The 21,058-nt window shown below is 42.5% G+C and overlaps 1 protein-coding gene across 1 annotated transcript; it reads left to right on the plus strand.

Annotated features, from left to right (window-relative positions):
* Positions 1–471: 471 nt before the first annotated feature.
* On the plus strand, positions 472–17,870 carry LOC121585909 (G patch domain-containing protein 3). The gene is made up of 7 exons (XM_041902226.2): positions 472–966; positions 10,086–10,525; positions 10,801–10,975; positions 11,092–11,151; positions 12,626–12,750; positions 17,308–17,435; positions 17,586–17,870. The coding sequence occupies exons 1-7, from the start codon at positions 528–530 to the stop codon at positions 17,767–17,769; spliced, it is 1,551 nt and encodes a 516-aa protein (XP_041758160.1). The 5' UTR covers positions 472–527; the 3' UTR covers positions 17,770–17,870.
* Positions 17,871–21,058: the final 3,188 nt, after the last annotated feature.

Here is a 21,058-nt window from a genome sequence, read left to right on the forward strand (position 1 = left end):
GGGCAGTATCAGAGGGAAATAGAGAGGATGAGATTAAGTATGAGGGAGAAGGGGATACAGGAAATTAGTTTAAAGAGTATATTGAGTAGAACCTCATTAGATATAGTATTTTACATTTTAGTCATTTAGCAGTCGCTCTTATCCAGAGCAACTTACAGTTAGTGAGTGCATACATTTTTCATACTGGCCCCCCGTTGGAAACGAACCCACAACCCTGGCGTTGCAAGTGCCATGCTCTATCAACTGAGCTACAGGAGGCCTGTATCACATATTTTGTTGTCTTTTTTAAGAGAAACTGGGTTGGCAGGTAGGATTTAGTTTATCCCTGTCTCTGGCCCACACTCCAGTACGGTAGGTGGCGGTAATGCACCATAACGTTGGATGCCAACCGCCGATAAACCCCCTGAAGAAAAAGAAGAAGAAGAATATTTATTGGATGCCAACCTCCGTTAACCCTCATCGAAGAAGAAGACTGGCTTCTAGATTACTTCCGTAATGACGTTCGAGTCGACAACAAATAAACAAACATGGCGGAATCCAGCTCGGCTATGTACTTTGCTGTTAGCAATATACCTACTGCCTTTCGATCTGCTAACCTAAGAAACTTTTTTAGCCAATTCATAGAAAGCAATGGTTTCTTGTGTTTCCATTACCGACATCGACCGGAAATTTTGAAGGAGCCCGAGGGCACCCAAGACAACATTTCAGACCATACAAGAAGAGAGACACAGACAACAGAAATGCCATCCACATACGTCGAGGCGGTCACTTCAAACTCTGCGGTGACAGAGGAGAGTGGTTCTTCGCCGAAGAGTATAAAAACATGTTGTTGCGTGGTCTCGGTACCTTCAAATGAGGCGGACAGATTGGTCAAAATGTACGCTGGGAATCAATGGATCGACTCGAAGGGCAACTGGCTTGCGAGGCGTTGTGTGATAAGAAAAGTAAAAGTATCACATCCCACAGGTTAGTATGTCTTTGGAGTCATTAACACTAGAAAAGTTGGGCCTCAAGGACTACCTTTCAGCCACATTCTAACAGTCTAATAAATAATGTCATATGCTATCGGAAAAATTGTTTTGGTTGTGTTTATGAAGGTCTTGGCTAACATCAGAATACGAAAAATCTATTTTGAAAAAGACAATAGAATGTATTAGTTTGTTGGTGTAGGCCAGGGATCAACTAGATTCAGCCGCCGGCCGATTTTTTTTTATTGAGCGGATGGTCAGGGTAGCCCAAAGGCCGGCAGATGGCGATATTGATCTGGTATTGATGGTTTCATTTTACCGTCCAAATGCATTGTATGCAGCCGGCAATACACTAGAATCCCCGTGGACCGGTTCTTACATAAAACATTTTCCATTCAGGCTGCAAAGTCGTCGATTTCCTCCTTAACTATATTTAATGGTGACATTTTCCACCCATGTTAGTGGCTTCTTTTCACCAATGGGTAAAATAATGTTAATTGTGTAGATAATTGGTCTACTCTAAGAAAACCAATGGTCCAAACCTCACCTCTCTATCATAATCCGTTAATTGATTGGAGTTTTTACCCTTGTAGGATGGTCAAAATTAGGGCGACTAAATCGCGTCAGCTAGGCTGGAGGCTGTGCGAGAATTATAAGGCGTTCGAAACAACTGGGAACTTGGAAAAATACTAACTCCGACTGGGAAAAATAGTTTAACTGTCATCCAACTCGGAATTCCAACTGCAGTCCAAACACAAAAGTAGACAGCCTTCCTTCTTCTTCGATGAGGTTTAAAGGCGGTTGGCATCCAATAAATGTTGCATTGCCGCAACCTACTATACTGGAGTATAACTCCCTTATACTTTGCTTTAAAAAAGACAACAAATACCCTACCATCTAACACTACACTCACATACTCCACAATCACTACCATACTCCACTATTTAAATCTATTTATTCCTACTTCAGACCAACAGCCTGAAAGGATGGGACACCACCACTTAACACACCCTGTAACTCTTCTGATGTCAAGTCTCGCACACCCAAATACCTCTCTGCAGCTGCCACCACAACCTTTATTTTCTGCGTCTTACGTTCCATCCCTGCAGTACAGTTGATAACCATTGCTATAAATGCCATAAATCCAATCTTACTGAAACATATCACTTGTTGGCCTATCCCTCTGTACTGGTACAGATCTACTATTCACACCACTCCTCTCAGGATCCCTCCCCCTTGACCCATCTTCCTCTACTTTCTTCACTGCCTCAGCATATTACAACTCCTGCACTACTCTAACCCTGGATAACTCAACCTGCCTCTCTCGAACCAGACATTTTGGATCCCCAGTCCCATGGGCACCCCTACAATTAACACATACCACTACTTTCCCCAATGGTACACATTCCTTTGTCTCATGCCCTTCTGCACACTTCTCACACCTAGGAACCTCCCTCCTACACACTGCTGCCACATGCCCATAAGCTTGACACCTGTAACAACGTAATGTATTCAGCACAAAAGCTCGTACCGGATAACTTATATATCCTAACATCACTTTGTCGGGCAAAGACTCAACGTCAAAACTCAAAAGAACAGACAATGACTCTTCTGTTTCTCCACTCACGCCACCCTGTCTGCGTCGCACCAAACAACGAGCATCACAAACACCGGGAATCTTCCCCTTCAGTTGTTCAGCTTTCACATTTACCCCAGTAATCACTCCTTTCAATGGCGCCCTTTTCTTGAGAGCAAAACAATTCACATCTCTTGCCCCCATTCGTTTAACACTGAGCGCCTCGTCCCTCTGACCAGTAGAAACACAAACAATTATCACTCGACCACTTCTGGTTACCCTCACCGATTCCACAGCACCCAACTCTGTTTTCACCCACCCTGAAACCACAAATGGATCAGCCAAAAGGCAAGGGTCCACTTTTTCCAAAAACTTCACTCCTACTGTGACAGACTTATCTTAATCCTGACCCTCGGTGCAAACCTCGGGCTCAGAGAACTTTACCACCCCTACCACCTCCTATACTTCGCCCTCATTCACTTCCATTTCTCCTCCTGTCTTCAGCTCACTCTGCTTACACTTTCTACCATTCTTCTTTTAACAAACATCTCCCTTTTTTCTGCCATTTTTAACCGACTCAAGCTCACCCTCTTCCTCCCTCTCTCTCTTAGACCTCTGCCTCTCTTTTTCCCTCCATTCCTCCTCTGTATTCCAAGTATAACGCTCCTTATGATAGTACTGCACTTCTCCTGACATACATCTTGTTCTTGCCTTGTCTAGGGACGCCATTTAACCGGCTTTCACAATCTCCGTACAATCAGCAAGAACCCCTCGGGATGTAGCGCTCAACAGTGCATCAATCAGCTGTTTCGTCTTGACGTTGTTCTTTATCAATAGCTACCACAACGCTTTTCCATTTCAAACTAGCGCGATCTCTTTCTTCCGGATTCCTCGACTCAAACCGTCACCTACAGCCCTCCGCCCTAAACCCTCAGCCCTTGAATTACATTTTACATAGTCTTCTTCTGTGGATTTTATATGGCGGTTGGCAACCAACTTTAAGGTGCATGACCGCCACCAACTGGACTGAATATTTCCCAAGCAGTTCACTTAATCCCGGCTCTTCAACCCCATTACTCCTCAAATGTAATAACAATCGCACCCTATCCCTCACATATTTCTGGCACTGAAATAGAACATGTTCCACTGTCTCCATCTCCTCCAGACAATGATCACACCTCCCAGTCAGATGTTTCCCCACCAATATCAATGTACTATTGAGCCTTGTGTGTCTCAGCCTTGTGACTACACTTTCCTCCCTGTTCTTTCGGCCTGAAGACCTCCCTGCCCCCACCTTTTCCTGGATCTTATACAGGTGTCTTCCCTTTCTCTTGACATTTGTTTTTAACCACTGTTCTTATTAACCCCTTGGCTTCTGCTTTACTGATTGACAATTACATCTCAACCTTTTACATCGTCACATCCGAGTGTACCTTAAAAGTCCCTTGCACAAGCGAGGGAGAGTGATGATCGTAGAGGCAACGTCCTTGAAGTTCTTGAAGTTGATCTTAAAAACAACCAACCTAAAGCTATTAATGTACCTAGCAATCTAACGTAGCTATCAAGCACTCCTGTCCCTGTCAGGTAGCTAGCTACCGACAGTTACCAATAGCTGGCTAGCTAGTTTTATAGTTTGGTCATTTATTCCAATACATTTCAGAATTCCCACAAAAATGTATGAAGCTAGCTACGTTTTATAGGCTCCTCACTACGAGACTAAGCCAATTTGAGCGTCATTTGCCAATGCAAAAATTAATGTCATCTATATATATTCTTTAGCAAGCTAGTTTCATAATTTTGTCTCACATGCTGAAAATGCAGCCATGTTGATTAAATTTGACACTTCGTGCCCATCGGAGTTTGACACGTCACTACAGTTTGCATTGAATTGTGGGTCATATCAACCCCACAAGTGGTCAAAATGTTCTCCACTCGCTCCCTCGAGCTAAATCGAGGGACGAGGGGGCAACGTTTGTAAATTGGACCTCGACTTAAGATGGCAATCAAACTGCATCTGGTTTCGACAGGGATTCTCCCGATGGGAGAGGGGGTAAAATGTAACGTGTTTGGACTGCAGCCCAAGTCGGGTACTCAAGCCTCTTTCTAAAGCTCCGACCTGAAGATCATAGATGTCATGATTTGACCTCTTTTTTTTTTTTCAGAGTTCCCAGTTGTCTTGAAAGCACCATTAAGGCTACCTGACAGGCTTAAAATCGATATCTATTTTACCTCTAATGTCCTCCGGATTTGAGAAAAGAGATGACGAGTTCAATAGTGAGACATGACATGTAGTATACGCTGTTCATATTAATGCGACGTTTCTGTTATTTTTCTAAAACTTCTCACAAAAACAAGCGTATCTCTGTGAAATACCAACCGAGCACTGAGCGCACCTCAAACTTTCAGCTTATGTCATTCTCATTTTGCTATTTGCGACCGGCGGAAACAACTTGGAAGACGACGACCACAAAATGAAAATCCACTAAAGTTTTTACAATAAAGCTGCACCGCTCTGTCAACAGAGCTTGGTGCTTATTATCGGATGTATTAGGTTACAAAATCAGACTTTTTGGATATAATGTTAATGATATGTTAGAGACCCCACTGAACGATTCAGAACATGAAGAATCATATTTGTCTTGGTAAAATTTATTTTATAACATAAGTAAGTGAAATGTCATCACCAAAGCGCGTTTTTACAGAGTGGGTGGACACACTAAGGGCTGGAAACATAATGACATATAACTTGTAGACTGCAAATTGACCGCAGGAAGCCCAAACATACTGTATATAATATTTGACAAAAAAAGTATCATTTCGAACCAAAATTACATTTGTATATGATCATATATATATATATATATATATATATATATATATATAGTGAGGGGGAAAAAAGTATTTGATCCCCTGCTGATTTTGTACGTTTGCCCACTGACAAAGACATGATCAGTCTATCATTTTAATGGTAGGTTTATTTGAACAGTGAGAGACAGAATAATAACAAAAAAATCCAGAAAAACACATGTCAAATGTTATCAATTGATTTGCATTTTAATGAGGGAAATAAGTATTTGACCCCTCTGCAAAACATGACTTAGTACTTGGTGGCAAAACCGTTGTTGGCAATCACAGAGGTCAGACGTTTCTTGTAGTTGGCCACCAGGTTTGCACACATCTCAAGAGGGATTTTGTCCAACTGCTCTTTGCAGATCTTCTCCAAGTCATTAAGGTTTCGAGCCTGATGTTTGGCAACTCGAACCTTCAGCTCCCTCCACAGATTTTCTATGGGATTAAGGTCTGGAGACTGGCTAGGCCACTCCAGGACCTTAATGTGCTTCTTCTTGAGCCACTCCTTTGTTGCCTTGGCCGTGTGTTTTGGGTCATTGTCATGCTGGAATACCCATCCACGACCCATTTTCAATGCCCTGGCTGAGGGAAGGAGGTTCTCACCCAAGATTTGACGGTACATGGCCCCGTCCATCGTCCCTTTGATGCGGTGAAGTTGTCCTGTCCCCTTAGCAGAAAAACACCCCCAAAGCATGATGTTTCCACCTCCATGTTTGAGGATGGGGATGGTGTTCTTGGGATCTTAGGCAGCATTCCTCCTCCTCCAAACACGGTGAGTTGAGTTGATGCTAAAGAGCTCGATTTTGGTCTCATCTGACCACAACACTGTCACCCAGTTCTCCTCTGAATCATTCAGATGTTCATTGGCAAACTTCAGACGGGCATGTACAGTGGGGAGAACAAGTATTTGATACACTGCTGATTTTGCAGGTTTTCCTACTTACAAAGCATGTAGAGGTCTGTAATTTTTATCATAGGTACACTTCAACTGTGAGAGACGGAATCTAAAACAAAAATCCAGAAAATCACATTGTATGATTTTTTATTTTATTTTATTGCATGACATAAGTATTTGATCACCTACCAACCAGTAAGAATTCCAGCTCTCACAGACCTGTTAGTTTTTCTTTAAGAAGCCCTCCTGTTCTCCACTCATTACCTGTATTAACTGCACCTGTTTGAACTCGTTACCTGTATAAAAGACACCTGTCCACACACTCAATCAAACAGACTCCAACCTCTCCACAATGGCCAAGACCAGAGAGCTGTATAAGGACATCAGGGATAAAATTGTAGACCTGCACAAGGCTGGGATGGGCTACAGGACAATAGGCAAGCAGCTTGGTGAGAAGGCAACAACTGTTGGCGCAATTATTAGAAAATGGAAGAAGTTCAAGATGACGGTCAATCACCCTCGGTCTGGGGCTCCATGCAAGATCTCACCTCGTGGGGCATCAATGATCATGAGGAAGGTGAGGGATCAGCGCAGAACTACACGGCAGGACCTGGTCAATGACCTGAAGAGAGCTGGGACCACAGTCTCAAAGAAAACCATTAGTACCACACTACGCCGTCATGGATTAAAATCCTGCAGCGCACGCAAGGTCCCCCTGCTCAAGCCAGCGCATGTCCAGGCCCGTCTGAAGTTTGCCAATGACCATCTGGATGATCCAGAGGAGGAATGGGAGAAGGTCATGTGGTCTGATGAGACAAAAATAGAGCTTTTTGGTCTAAACTCCACTCGCCGTGTTTGGAGGAAGAAGAAGGATGAGTACAACCCCAAGAACACCATCCCAACCGTGAAGCATGGAGGTGGAAACATCATTCTTTGGGGATGCTTTTCTGCAAAGGGGACAGGACGACTGCACCGTATTGAGGGGAGGACGGATGGGGCCATGTATCGCGAGATCTTGGCCAACAACCTCCTTACCTCAGTAAGATCATTGAAGATGGGTCGTGGCTGGGTCTTCCAGCATGACAACAACCCGAAACACACAGCCAGGGCAACTAAGGAGTGGCTCCGTAAGAAGCATCTCAAGGTCCTGGAGTGGCCTAGCCAGTCTCCAGACCTGAACCCAATAGAAAATCTTTGGAGGGAGCTGAAAGTCCGTATTGCCCAGCAACAGCCCCAAAACCTGAAGGATCTGGAGAAGGTCTGTATGGAGGAGTGGGCCAAAATCCCTGCTGCAGTGTGTGCAAGCCTGGTCAAGACCTACAGGAAACGTATGATCTCTGTAATTGCAAACAAAGGTTTCTGTACCAAATATTAAGTTCTGCTTTTCTGATGTATCATACTTATGTCATGCAATAAAATGCAAATTAATTACTTAAAAATCATACAATGTGATTTTCTGGATTTTTGTTTTAGATTCCGTCTCTCACAGTTGAAGTGTACCTATGATAAAAATTACAGACCTCTACATGCTTTGTAAGTAAGAAACGCTGCCGATTTTGCAGGTTATCAAATACTTTCTTGAGCAGGGGGACCTTGCGGGCGCTGCAGGATTTCAGTCCTGCAGCCAATTGTTTTCTTGGTGACTATGGTCCCAGCTGCCTTGAGATCATTGACAAGATCCTCCTGTGTAGTTCTGGGCTGATTCCTCACCGTTCTCATGATCATTGCAACTCCACGAGGTGAGATCTTGCATGGAGCCCCAGGCCGAGGGAGATTGACAGTTATTTTGTGTGTCTTCCAGATTGATTGATTTGCTTCTGTGGACAGGTGTCTTTTATACAGGTAACAAGCTGAGATTCGGAGCACTCCCTTTAAGAGTGTGCTCCTAATCTCAGCTCGTTACCTGTATAAAAGACACCTGGGAGCCAGAAATCTTTCTGATTGAGAGGGGGTCAAATACTTATTTCCCTCATTAAAATGCAAATCAATTTATAACATTTTTGACATTAGTTTTTCTGGATTATTCTGTCTCTCACTGTTTAAATAAACCTACCATTAAAACTATAGACTGATCATTTATTTTTCTTTGTCAGTGGGCAAACGTACAAAATCAGCAGGGGATCAAATACTTTTTTCCCTCACTGTATATATATGTATATGTTTTTTTGTTGTTGTTTTTTCAATCTAGTTAATGAGGAAATCACCCAATAGTAACTCCAAATACTTTCTGAAGGATTCAAATTAGGCTACAGTGCCTTCAGAAAGTGTTCACACCCCTCGACTTTTTCCATATTTTGTTACAGCCTGAATTTTAAAATGGATTAAATTGAGATTTTGTGTCACTAGCCTACACACAATACCCCATAAGTCAAAGTGGAATTATGTTTTTCATATTTTTTCCGAATTAATTAAAAATGAAAAGCTGAAATGTCTTGAGTCAATAAGTATTCAACCCTTTGTAATCGCAAGCCTAAATAAGTTAATGAGTAAAAATGTGCTTAACAAGTCACATAATAAAATGCATGGACTCAGTGTGAAAATAGTTTGACTAGAATGACTACCTCATCTCTGTACCCCACACATACAATTATCTTTAAGGTCCCTAAGTCGAGCAGTGAATTTCAAACAGATTCAACCACAAAGACCAGGGAGGTTTTCCAATGCCTCGCAAAAATGGCACCTATTTGTAGATGGGTAAAAAAAAGATGACATTGAATATCCCTTTGAGCATGGTGAAGGTACAGTATTAATTAAACTTTGGATTGTGTATCAAGACACCCAGATCCAGGAGTACTTCCTAACAGAGTTGCCAGAGAGGAAGGAAACTGCTGAGGCATTTCAGGCCAATGGTGACTTTAAAACCATTACAGAGTTTAATGGCTGAGGATGGATTAACAAAATTGTAGTTAGTCCACAATACTAACCTAAATGACAGTGAAAAGAAGGAAGCCTGTACAGAATACAAAATATTCCAAAACATGCATTATGTTTGCAATAAGGCACTGAAGTAAAAATGCAAATGTGGCAACAAAAAAAAATAACTTTATGTCCTGAATACAAAGCATTATGTTTGGGGCAAATCCAACGCAACACATTACTGAGTACCACTATTATTTTCAAGCATGGTGGTGGCTGCATCATGTTATGGGTATGCTTGTCATCGGCAAGGACAAGGGGATTTTTTTTTTTTTTTAGGATTTAAATAATCGGAATAGAGCTAAGCACTTTACAACAGACACTGGGAGACAAATTCACCTTTCAGCAGGACAATAACCTAAAACACAAGGCCAAATATACACTGGAGTTGCCTACCAAGATAACATTGAATGTTCCTGAGTGGCCTAGTTACAGTTTTGACTTAAATTGGCTTGAAACTCAATGGCTAGACTTGAACATGGCTGTCTAGCAATGATCAACAACCAACTTGACAGAGCTTGAATTTTAAAAAGAATAATGTACAAATATTTTACAATCCAGGTGTGCAAAGCTTTTGTAGAGACTTACCTAGAAAGACTCACAGCTGTAATCGCTGCCAAAGGTGATTCTAGCAAATATTGACTCTGGGGTTGAATACTTATGTTAGAATCAATTTTAATCCCACCTTGTAACACAACAATGTGGAAAAAGTCAAGGGGTGTTAATACTTTCTGAAGGCACTGTAACTTAACCATTACTCTAGTCTGGGCAATCTTGTCATGGGTTGTCAAGAGCCTGGGGACAAGGTCAGACATAAAACCATAAAATCTGCCTCTGTGTGCTATTCATAAAATGTAAGGAATCCACATTTTTGTTTCAGATGAGGATGGATTCCCCTACAAGACAAAGTCAGAGCACAGGCGCCACGTGGCACTAACAGAACGCTTCACAGAGGCGGATCTAAAGGGCTTGCCAGAGCTGAACCCGCCTTCTCTTATGCCAGCTGGTAATGTGGGTACAACAATAAAGGTATTCTTACAGCTTATTCAGTCATGCCGCCTACCCCCACGCCTCATACGCAAACTGGGCCTCTCCTTCCCCAAGACAAGCTGCAACCGGCGCTATGGTAATGTGCCCTTCCAGTACCATAACACCAGCTTGGCACCATCCACCGAGGAGAGTGTCTTCACAGCTGGTGGGCATGAAATATCAGGTCCTGGTAGTGTGGCCCCTCCCTCAGGAACCAAGGGGCCCACTGACTCAGGGGACCCTGAAATACCAGAAGTGGAAGAGGAGGATGCCCAGTCAAATGCAGATGATGTGAGTCTAAATGTGTTACTGTAAATATCCTATAACCTGTGAGCTACAGTACTTGCTGTGATTAGTTCATAAGGGAATCATGTTGAAAACTGGAAGGGCTTAAAGTGGTAAAAAGGCTGAGGCGCTGGTAAAGAAAAATACATCTCAAGGTAGAAACATCGGAGTTGGCTACATAACAATGGCTGGATTATTCTTGTTGCTGTGAACTCTGGCTTTACAGACGCATGGGCCATTTCTTTCATTGCATATGATCCCTGTGTTGTTCTGTGATGTAGGATGATGACCGCTGTGAGGAGTGGGAGCGCCATGAGGCCCTGCATGAGGACGTGACGAGCCAGGAGCGCAGCAAGGAGCGGCTCTACGAGGAGGAGATAGAGCTGAAGTGGGAGAAGGGAGGCTCAGGCCTGGTCTTCTACACAGATGCCCAGTACTGGCAAGAGGAGGAAGGAGGTATGGCGGGGGCCATAAAGATCTGCCATTCTGATTGAACATTTCTGTCTTGTAAAATTCATAATTATACATTTCCCTCCAGTCAAATAGTGATGTTGTTTTTTCTCTCCCCCTAGATTTTGATGAGCAAACGACAGATGATTGGGATGTGGACATGAGCGTTTACTATGACAAAGGTAACCTGATTTTGCATGTTTTCCTTCACAATTCAGGATCTATAGCTAGGTTTCCATCCAATTGGTGACAGATTTTAATGTGACTATTCTAAAATCTGCATAAAGAAAATATGCACATTTTCCCACCAGTGGTGTGTTTCCACCAAACGGACTTGTTGCAGATAAAAATCAGTTCAATGTGTTTCCATCGCATAGTTTTGTCACAAAAACTGTTGCGTTAAATAGCAAATGTGCCTACTCTGGTCTTGGCACGTGCGCTCTAGCCAACAGTTTGCAGATACAGTGTGGGTAGGCTGTGCTGGGAGGCTAGTCTACATGATGAGATTATGGATAAGAGCAAGAATATTTTTTTTTGTCAAAACGGCAGTCAAGCATCGATCATCATGTCAGCGGAATAAGACCCTCAACTTTTATTAGACAGGAGCATCAAGTTCATACCATGCACTTTCACCACCCTGTGAAGTTCATCGTAACTAATTTAATCTGTAACCTAATTTAAACTTCATGATTTCGAGCCGTAGTGGGAGGACCACACACCATGTCATCGTGTGACTCAAAGTTGACTTCAATATCAATATTTGCGCATAAAGGCGTTTCCACCGTCATTTCTCGCATAATACATTTTACCAACACAAAAAGATCCCACCATGTTGAACGAACAAATAATCTGTTGGCATTTTATAAAATTGTACTGAAACTTCCTGTTTCCATCACAGCTGTCAAGATAATTTTTTAAAATACGGTATGACTTTACTCGCATAAGAACTGGAGGGAAACGTGGTTGACTGATTTGAAATCCTAGTGAACTAGGTAGGCACAATGTCTTAAGACATTTGAAGGGACATTTTTTTAACCTTTTATTTAACTATGCAAGTCAATTAAGAACAGATTGTTATTTACAATGACGGCCTACCAAAAGGCAAAAGGCCTCCTACGGGGGCTGGGATTCAAAATTGAGGACAAAACACATTAAGACGAGAGACACCGCAACACTACAAAAAGAGACATAAGACAACAACACAACATGGTAGCAACACAACATGGCAGCAGCACAAACATGGTACAGACATTGTTAGGCACAGACATTTAACATTTTAGTCATTTAGCAGACACTCTTATCCAGAGCGACTTACAGTTACTGAGTGCATACATTATGTAAAAAAAATTCATACTGGCCCCCCGTGGGAATCGAACCCACAACCCTGGCGTTGCAAACACCATGCTCTACCAACTGAGCTACATCCCTGCCGGCCATTCCCTCCCCTACCCTGGACGACGCTGGGCCAATTGTGCAATTGACAGAGCCTGGATTTGAACCAGGATCTCTAGTGGCACAGCTAGCACTGTGATGCAGTGCCTTAGACCACTACGCCACTCTGGAGTAAAGACAACTGCATAAAGTGCAAAAAGGTAGTAATGGTGTACATAGAGAATTCATCTCATGGGGGCCACTCTCTCCACTCTCTCCACACAGACGGGGGTGACATGGACTCCCGTGACTACGTCCGCATGCGGTATGAGAAGAGGCTGAGGGAGGGGCTGGAGGACAGGTCTGGAGGACAAGATCAGCCAATCGGCAACTTTGAGAAGTTCACTAAGGTAGGGCAGTCCTTGTTCCAATCGTGTGAACTGAGCAGCCATGAAAATAAATAGCAGATCATATTAGATCCTCGTCCATTCTTCGGTCTTGCAGTCTGAGTCGACTGAGCAGTCACACACCAATACACATTTACCGGGAGCACTTTATAATAACTCCACTTAATGAAGCATTTATAATGGATTAGTAAATATTTTATTAATGATTACTCCATTCATAAGATGTTTAATGTAGGTTTACTAATCATTAGTTAAGTATTTTTTGCGTGGCCTTATCTAAAGTGTGGGCAATTTATACTATATAAATGTTTTGAGTGACCAGTGTAATTTCTCACCAAAAAATGGACATGCCATTGGTAGACATTTCAGCAGTACCTGATTCTCCTTAAGGTCTCAAAATAGCCTAGAGCATATCAATGGTAAAACACACAACACAGGATGTTTAAGGAAATACACTATATAACCAAAAGTATGTGGACACCTGCTCGTCGAAGATCTTATTCCAAAATCATGGGCATTAATATGGAGTTGGTCCCCCCTTTGCTGCTATAACAGCCTCCACTCTTCTGGGAAGGCTTTCCACTAGATGTTGGAACATTGCTGCGGGGACTTGCTTCCATTCAGCCACAAGAGCATTAGTGAGGTCAGGCACTGATGTTGGGCAATTAGGCCCGCAGTCGGCCTTCCAATTGAGGTCAGGGCTCTGTGCAGGCCAGTCAAGTTCTTCCACACCGATCTCGACAAACCATTTCTGTATGGACCTCGCTTTGTGCACGGGGGCATTGTATTGCTGACACAGGAAAGGGCCTTCCCCAAACTGTTTCCACAAAGTTGGAAGCACGGAATCGTCTAGAATGTCATTGTATGCCGTAGTGTTAAGATTTCCCTTCATTGGAACTAAGGGGCCTAGCCCGAACCATGAAAAACATCCCCAGACCATTATTCCTCCACCACCAAACTTTACAGTTGGCACTATGCATTGGGGAAGGTAGCATTCTCCTGGCATCCGCCAAACCCAGATTAGTCAGTCGAACTGCCAGATGGTGAAGCGTGATTCATCACTCCAGAGAACGCGTTTCCACTGCTCCAGAGTCCAATGGCGGTGAGCTGTACACCACTCCAGCCGACGCTTGGCATTGCGCATGGTGATCTTAGGCTTGTGTGCGACTGCTCGGCCATGGAAACCCATTTCATGAAGCTCCCGACGAACAGTTATTGTGCTGAAGTTGCTTCCAGAGGCAGTTTGGATCTCAGTAGTGAGTGTTGCAACCGAGGACAGATGATTTTTACGCGCTTCAGCACTCAGCAGTCCCTTTCTATGAGCTTGTGTGGCCTACCGCTTCGCTGTTGCTCCTAGACGTTTCCACTTCTAAATAACAGCACTTACCGTTGCAAGGCAGAAATCTGACGAACTGACTTGTTGGAAAGGTGGCATCCTATGACTGTCCACATACTTTTGTGTGTATATAGACCATTTAATTCACAGCTATTGTGAAAAAACTGTTGCAAGGACTTGAGGAAAGAGTTGTATTCTGAATGTTTTGCTGTTGTCAACTTCGCAAACGCAAACTAGTCATAAAACGGGGAGATGTAGCCTACACACACAGCTGGGCGGACCGGGCCAGTTTTTCTCAAGTGTATTTTTATTCCTTCATTATTACTGGTGTGATTGAGGTAGAAATGTTACATGTATGATTTGCAGGTATACATTTTACATGTATAACCTTTTTAAATGCTTCCAGTGCTAAATGCTTCCAGTGCATCTTTTAACCGCAGACTATTTTCACACGGGTTTGTTTGGCGACACCTTTACCGGGCCTTTAATGGGAGTAACTTTTTAAACATAATGGGATAGTTCAGCGAAAATATGTATTCAAATATTTGTTTCCTTACCTCGTAAGCAGTCTATGAACTGCTCTTAAACTCTGCCCGTTAACCGAATAATCTGTCACGACGGGATGGAATGCGTATGGTAACGAGCAGTAGTAGTTCCGGTGTTAGGGTTTTCATCACTGATTATTTGGATGTACCAAGATTGGGCGAAGGCGTTGTTTAAACTTCGAGTAACACTTTATTTGAATAAACCATTTATAAGGCATTTACAAACGGTTTGTTCACCATTTATTAATCATTACTTCCATATTTGTAAATGTTAGTAAGCTAGTTCTTCCCAAATATGTGTGTATATATATCCTGTGTTGTGTGCTTATTCTTTTACCAGGTACTGCTGGAATGTCTACCAATGGCATGCTCATCTTTTTCAGAGAAATTACGCTGGTCACTCAAAACAGAAATAGCGCTCACTTTAGATTGGTGCTGCAAAAAGTGTTTGTGTGTGTCTTTGGCTGAGAGTTTCCTTTTGCAAGGGTGGAAACTTCGCAAACCGGAACTCCGAAGTTCTAAAATGTATGGACCCAGAATTTAATCACTCAGATGATCAAATTACATGAGATTTTAGTTCTGGGCAAACCAAGATTAGACTTCTCTAAGGAATGACTGCAATCCACGCTTTGGTTTTGTTAGAAAAGTAATTGCCTAGAAAAGCTTATGTTAGCATTTTCGTTGTTTTACGTAGCATGGAGTGTCTGAAGCATAGGCGAAATTGCCAAGGGGGATTGCGGGGATATGTCCCCCCTAAATATTCAGGGGGGAGGGGGCTTTCCACTTATACTGTGTTTTCAAAATACCCCTCCATATACAGTGGGGAAAAAAGTATTTAGTCAGCCACCAATTGTGCAAGTTCTCCCACTTAAGATGAGAGGCCTGTAATTTTCACAAAAATAAAAATCACATTGTAGGATTTTTTATGAATTTATTTGCAAATAATGGTGGAAAATTAGTATTTGGTCACCTACAAACAAGCAAGATTTCTGGCTCTCACAGATCTGTAACTTCTTCTTTAAGAGGCTCCGCTGTCCTCCACTCGTTACCTGTATTAATGGCACCTGTTTGAACTTGTTATCAGTATAAAAGACACCTGTCCACAACCTCAAACAGTCACACTCCAAACTCCACTATGGCCAAGACCAAAGAGCTGTCAAAGGACACCAGAAACAAAATTGTAGACCTGCACCAGGCTGGGAAGACTGAATCTGCAATAGGTAAGCAGCTTGGCTTGAAGAAATCAACTGTGGGAGCAATTATTAGGAAATGGAAGACATACAAGACCACTGATAATCTCCCTCGATCTGGGGCTCCACGCAAGATCTCACCCCGTGGGGTCAAAATGATCACAAGAACGGTGAGCAAAAATCCCAGAACCACACGGGAGGACCTAGTGAATGACCTGCAGAGAGCTGGGACCAATGTAACAAAGCCTACCATCAGTAACACACTACGCCGCCAGGGACTCAAATCCTGCAGTGCCAGACGTGTCCCCCTGCTTAAGCCAGTACATGTCCAGGCCCGTCTGAAGTTTGCATGGGGGTGGAAACATCATGCTTTGGGGCTGTTTTTCTGCAAAGGGACAAGGACGACTGATCCGTGTAAAGGAAAGAATGAATGGGGCCATGTATTGTGAGATTTTGAGTGAAAACCTCCTTCCATCAGCAAGGGCATTGAAGATGAAACATGGCTGGGTCTTTCAGCTTGACAATGATCCCAAACACACCGCCCGGGCAACGAAGGAGTGGCTTCGTAAGAAGCATTTCAAGGTCCTGGAGTGGCCTAGCCAGTCTCCAGATCTCAACCCCATAGAAAATCTTTGGAGGGAGTTGAAAGTCCGTGTTGCCCAGCGACAGCCCCAAAACATCACTGCTCTAGAGGAGATCTGCATGGAGGAATGGGCCAAAATACCAGCAACAGTGTGTGAAAACCTTGTGAAGACTTACAGAAAACGTTTGACCTGTGTCATTGCCAACAAAGGGTATATAACAAAGTATTGAGAAACTTTTATTATTGACCAAATACTTATTTTCCACCATAATTTGCAAATAAATTCATAAAAAATCCTACAATGTGATTTTCTGGAAAAAATTCTCATTTTGTCTGTCATAGTTGACGTGTACCTATGATGAAAATTACAGGCCTCTCTCATCTTTTTAAGTGGGTGACTAAATACTTTTTTCCCCCACTGTACTCCTCAAGAGACATAATAAGTCATGTCAAACTGTGTAGAATTGCAGGAGATGCGTTTTAAAATGGGGAAGAAAAAAACATCTGCTTATTGTTTAACCATTATGTTCTAGGGGCCATTTTGAGACCTTAAGGAGCATCAGGTACTGCTGGAATGTCTACCAATGGCATGTAAAAAAGATAAATTACACTGGTCACTCTCTAAACATTTCTAAAGTATAAATAGCCCACTTTAGATGAGGCAACGCAAGAAGACTTAACTAATGATTTAGTAAATGGTTTATAAGGACCTATATTAAACATCTTATGAATGATCGTATGAATCATTATTAAATACTTTAAGTTGTTAAGTTTGTGAATAACTAACTAGGTTACTAACATTTACAGTGTGTGTAATGAATAATAAACTATTTACTAATCCATTATAAATGCTTTATTGCGTGGTACTAGGAGCAGTACTGATCTTTGTATGTTGTCGTTGTTTAGGGGGTTGGTCGCCGGGTGATGGAGAAGCAGGGCTGGAAGGAGGGAAAGGGCCTGGGTAACAGTCAGGCAGGGATTCCAGAAGCCCTGGAGAATGAAGGACAGCATCCCAAATGCAAGAGGGGCTTTGGGTGAGTGCGACATTTACTATCACAATAACTACAATGACAATTACATCTATGGCCTTTGTAACTTGGATATGTACAGGAAAGTTAAAGTATATTACAAGTTATTCTTGTTGACAAATAAAAACCCTGATTACAATATGCTGTTTGGTGCAGGTACCATGGAGAGAAGCTGAGCTCCTACTTTGTGAAAAAGGCCAAACCAGACTTCTACATATCCACGGTGTATGATAAACCCAAAGACATAGACCAAGGGGACCCCTTATTGCGACGCCATCCCAAAACCAGCATGAAGTACCGAGGCTGGCAGCCAGGTGGCAGCATTGGGCCAAAAAGATGACAACTGTATTTACATGTTTAAATAATTGTTCTTATTACTATTATGACCTATTTTCCCCTTTGGAATTCATGCTTTGTTTGTATTAAAGCGTTTTCATCATACAAGGGATTTATTTCAATTATTTTGTCTTGTCTCGTCTCCTAAATGAATTACACATTTTTGTAATTTTGATCATAGTATGTAAAGCATAGCTAGTGTGACAGTGGTAACTAATATTCTACATTAGTATAAGTAGACTTCTAATTTTCTCTTACAGCTGGTTTAATTTTTTTCACGACACAACTGTTTTTATATCTGCTTTTATTTATTTAAAACAATGATTGAACTTGAAGTAAATATTTTAGCCAGTAGTAGTTGGCTAGACCTGCGTTCCGCCAGCAAGAATAAGCAAGACCTAGCAAGAATAAGGCTGTGACCTCAGCGGTTTTCCTCCCAAATGAATGTCCTGCAATGATGGTTAAAAAAAATTATACCAATGGTCGAAATTCTTAACATTTTATGAGGAAATGTTGGCAGACTTAGAATTTTGTTTAACAATAGGAAAAAAGGAATAAAGGTAATCGCCTTTATAGCACCAATATTATAGCATTAACAGTATTAAAAGTAAGAATTACTAGATATCATGCTAACAGTAATACAAATAAGACATAATGCTATTAATAATATTATAATAATCAACTTTAATCTTTAAATCCCATTGTTAATTAATTTATTCAAATTGCACGATGTTCAGTACGTTTTTCATATTGGACATACTGCACCATAGTACACAATTTCCTGTACATTGTGTCGCAGTAAAAGAGAGGTCCATTCTACTCAGGAGCACCTCATATCTTCCAAATTCAGTGTACAACCCAAGGAGCGTCACTGCTCATTCTACGGCCCTTAAAGAATGGCCAATCAGTTTAAATGCAATACGTTTTTCATATTGGACATACATATTGCACCATACACAATTTCCTGTACGTTGCGGGGGGTCAATTCTACTCAGGAGCAGTTCTAGTTTCCAAATCCACAGAGTTTACACCCAGAGGACCATCGCTACTCATTTTATGATCCTTAGGGAGTGAACTTTATTTATAGTAAGGGAAAATCGGACCTCTGAAATAGAAATGCGAGATTTGGTTGGGGGTTGAGAGAGAAATGTACGTTTTAAAGTTCATTTCTTGCAATTCTACACATTTTGCCATGGAGCATAGAGAAAATGTTGCAGTTTTAAAGCTAATCTCCTGCAATTCTACACATTTTGTAATGACTTATGCCATGTTAATATGATATCTGAGTGAGAATGACTAACACAATCAATGGGGGCCCAATGGAGGGCACCTGACCTGCATGCCTGGTCGGTATTCGGCCATGATTACTACAAGTTTACATAGCTGGCTAGACTAACTAGCAATAAAACAAATGTTAGCTGACATGGCTAATTGAGTGACTGACAGACAGTAACGAGAAACTGCTGATGCACAAAAACATTTTGAAATTGCACCTGCTGTGTATTCTACTATTCTTACTCTCAATAGTAGGTTGAGACCCCGACTGAGTTCCCCCCTCCCCTCGCTACCTGCCCCAATACATAGTGCCAACTGTAAAGTTTGGTGGAGGAGGAATAATGGTCTGGGGCTATTTTTCATGGTTCGGGCTAGTGAAGGGAAATCTTAACGCTACAGCATACAATGACATTCTAGACAACATTTTCTGTCTAGATAGAACTGCCAAAGGGGGTGGAGTTGCAATCTACTGTAGAGAGCCTGCAGAGCTCTATCATACTATCCAGGTCTGTGCCCAAACAGTTTGAGCTTCTACTTCTAAAAATCCACCTTTCCAGAAATAAGTATCTCACTGTTGCCGCTTGCTACAGACCCCCCTCAGCCCCCAGCTGTGCCCTGGACACCATATGTGAATTGATTGCCCCCCATTTATCCTCAGAGTTCGTACTGCTTGGCGACCTAAATTGGGATATGCTTAACACCCCGGCCATCCTACAATCCAAACTAGATGCCCTCAATCTCACACAAATTATCAACGAACCTAGCAGGTACAACCCTAAATCCGTAAACATGGGCACCCTCATAGATATCATCCTGACTAACTTACCCTCTAAATACACCTCCGCTGTCTTCAACCAGGATCTCAGCGATTATTGCCTGCGTCCATAACGGGTCCGCAGTCAAACGACCACCCCTCATCACTGTCAAACGCTCCCTAAAACACTTTAGCGAGCAGGCCTTGCTAATTGTGGTCCTCTGTAGCTCAGCTGGTAGAGCACGGCGCTTGTAACGCCAAAGGTAGTGGGTTCGATCCCCGGGACCACCCATACACAAAAATGTATGCACGCACGACTGTAAGTCGCTTTGGATAAAAGCGTCTGCTAAATGGCATATTATTATTATTATTAATTGACCTGGCCCAGGTATCCTGGATGGATATCGATCTCATTCCGTCAGTAGAGGATGCCTGGTTGTTCTTTAAAAGTAATTTCCTCTCAATCTTAAATAAGCATGCCCCATTCAAAAAATACAGAACTAAGAACAGATATAGCCCCTGGTTCTCCTCAGACTTGACTGCCCTTGACCAGCACAAAAACATCCTGTGGCGTACTGCATTAGCATCGAATAGTCCCCGCGATATGCAACTTTTCAGGGAAGTTAGGAACCAATATACACAAGCAGTTAGGAAAGCAAAGGCTAGCTTTTCCAAACAGAAATTTGCATCCTGTAGCACTAACTCCAAAACGTTTTGGGACACTGTAAAGTCCATGGAGAATAAGAGCACCTCCTCCCAGCTGCCCACTGCACTGAGGCTAGGAAACACTATCACCACCGATAAATCTACAATAATCAAGAATTTCAACAAGCATTTTGCTACGGCTGGCCATGCTTTCCACCTGGCTACCACTACCCCGGCCACCAGCTCTGCACCCTCCGCTGCAACTTGCCCATGCCCCCCCGCTTCTCCTTCACACAAATTCAGACAGCTGATGTTCTGAAAGAGCTGCAAAATCTGGACCCCTACAAATCATCTGGGCTAAACAATCTGGACCCTTTCTTTCTAAAACTAGCCGCCAAAATTGTCGCAACCCCTATTACTAGCCTGTTCAACCTCTCTTTCGTAACGTCTGAGATCCCCAGAGATTGGAAAGCTGCCGCGGTCATCCCCCTCTTCAAAGGGGGTGACACTCTAAACTGTTACAGACCTATATCCATCCTGCCCTGCCTTTCGAAAGTTTTTGAAAGCCAAGTTAACAAACAGATCACCGACCATTTCGAATCCCGCCGTACCTTCTCCG

The sequence above is a fragment of the Coregonus clupeaformis genome, chromosome 17 (assembly GCF_020615455.1).
Source record: "Coregonus clupeaformis isolate EN_2021a chromosome 17, ASM2061545v1, whole genome shotgun sequence".
NCBI classification, from domain to species: Eukaryota; Metazoa; Chordata; class Actinopteri; order Salmoniformes; family Salmonidae; genus Coregonus; species Coregonus clupeaformis.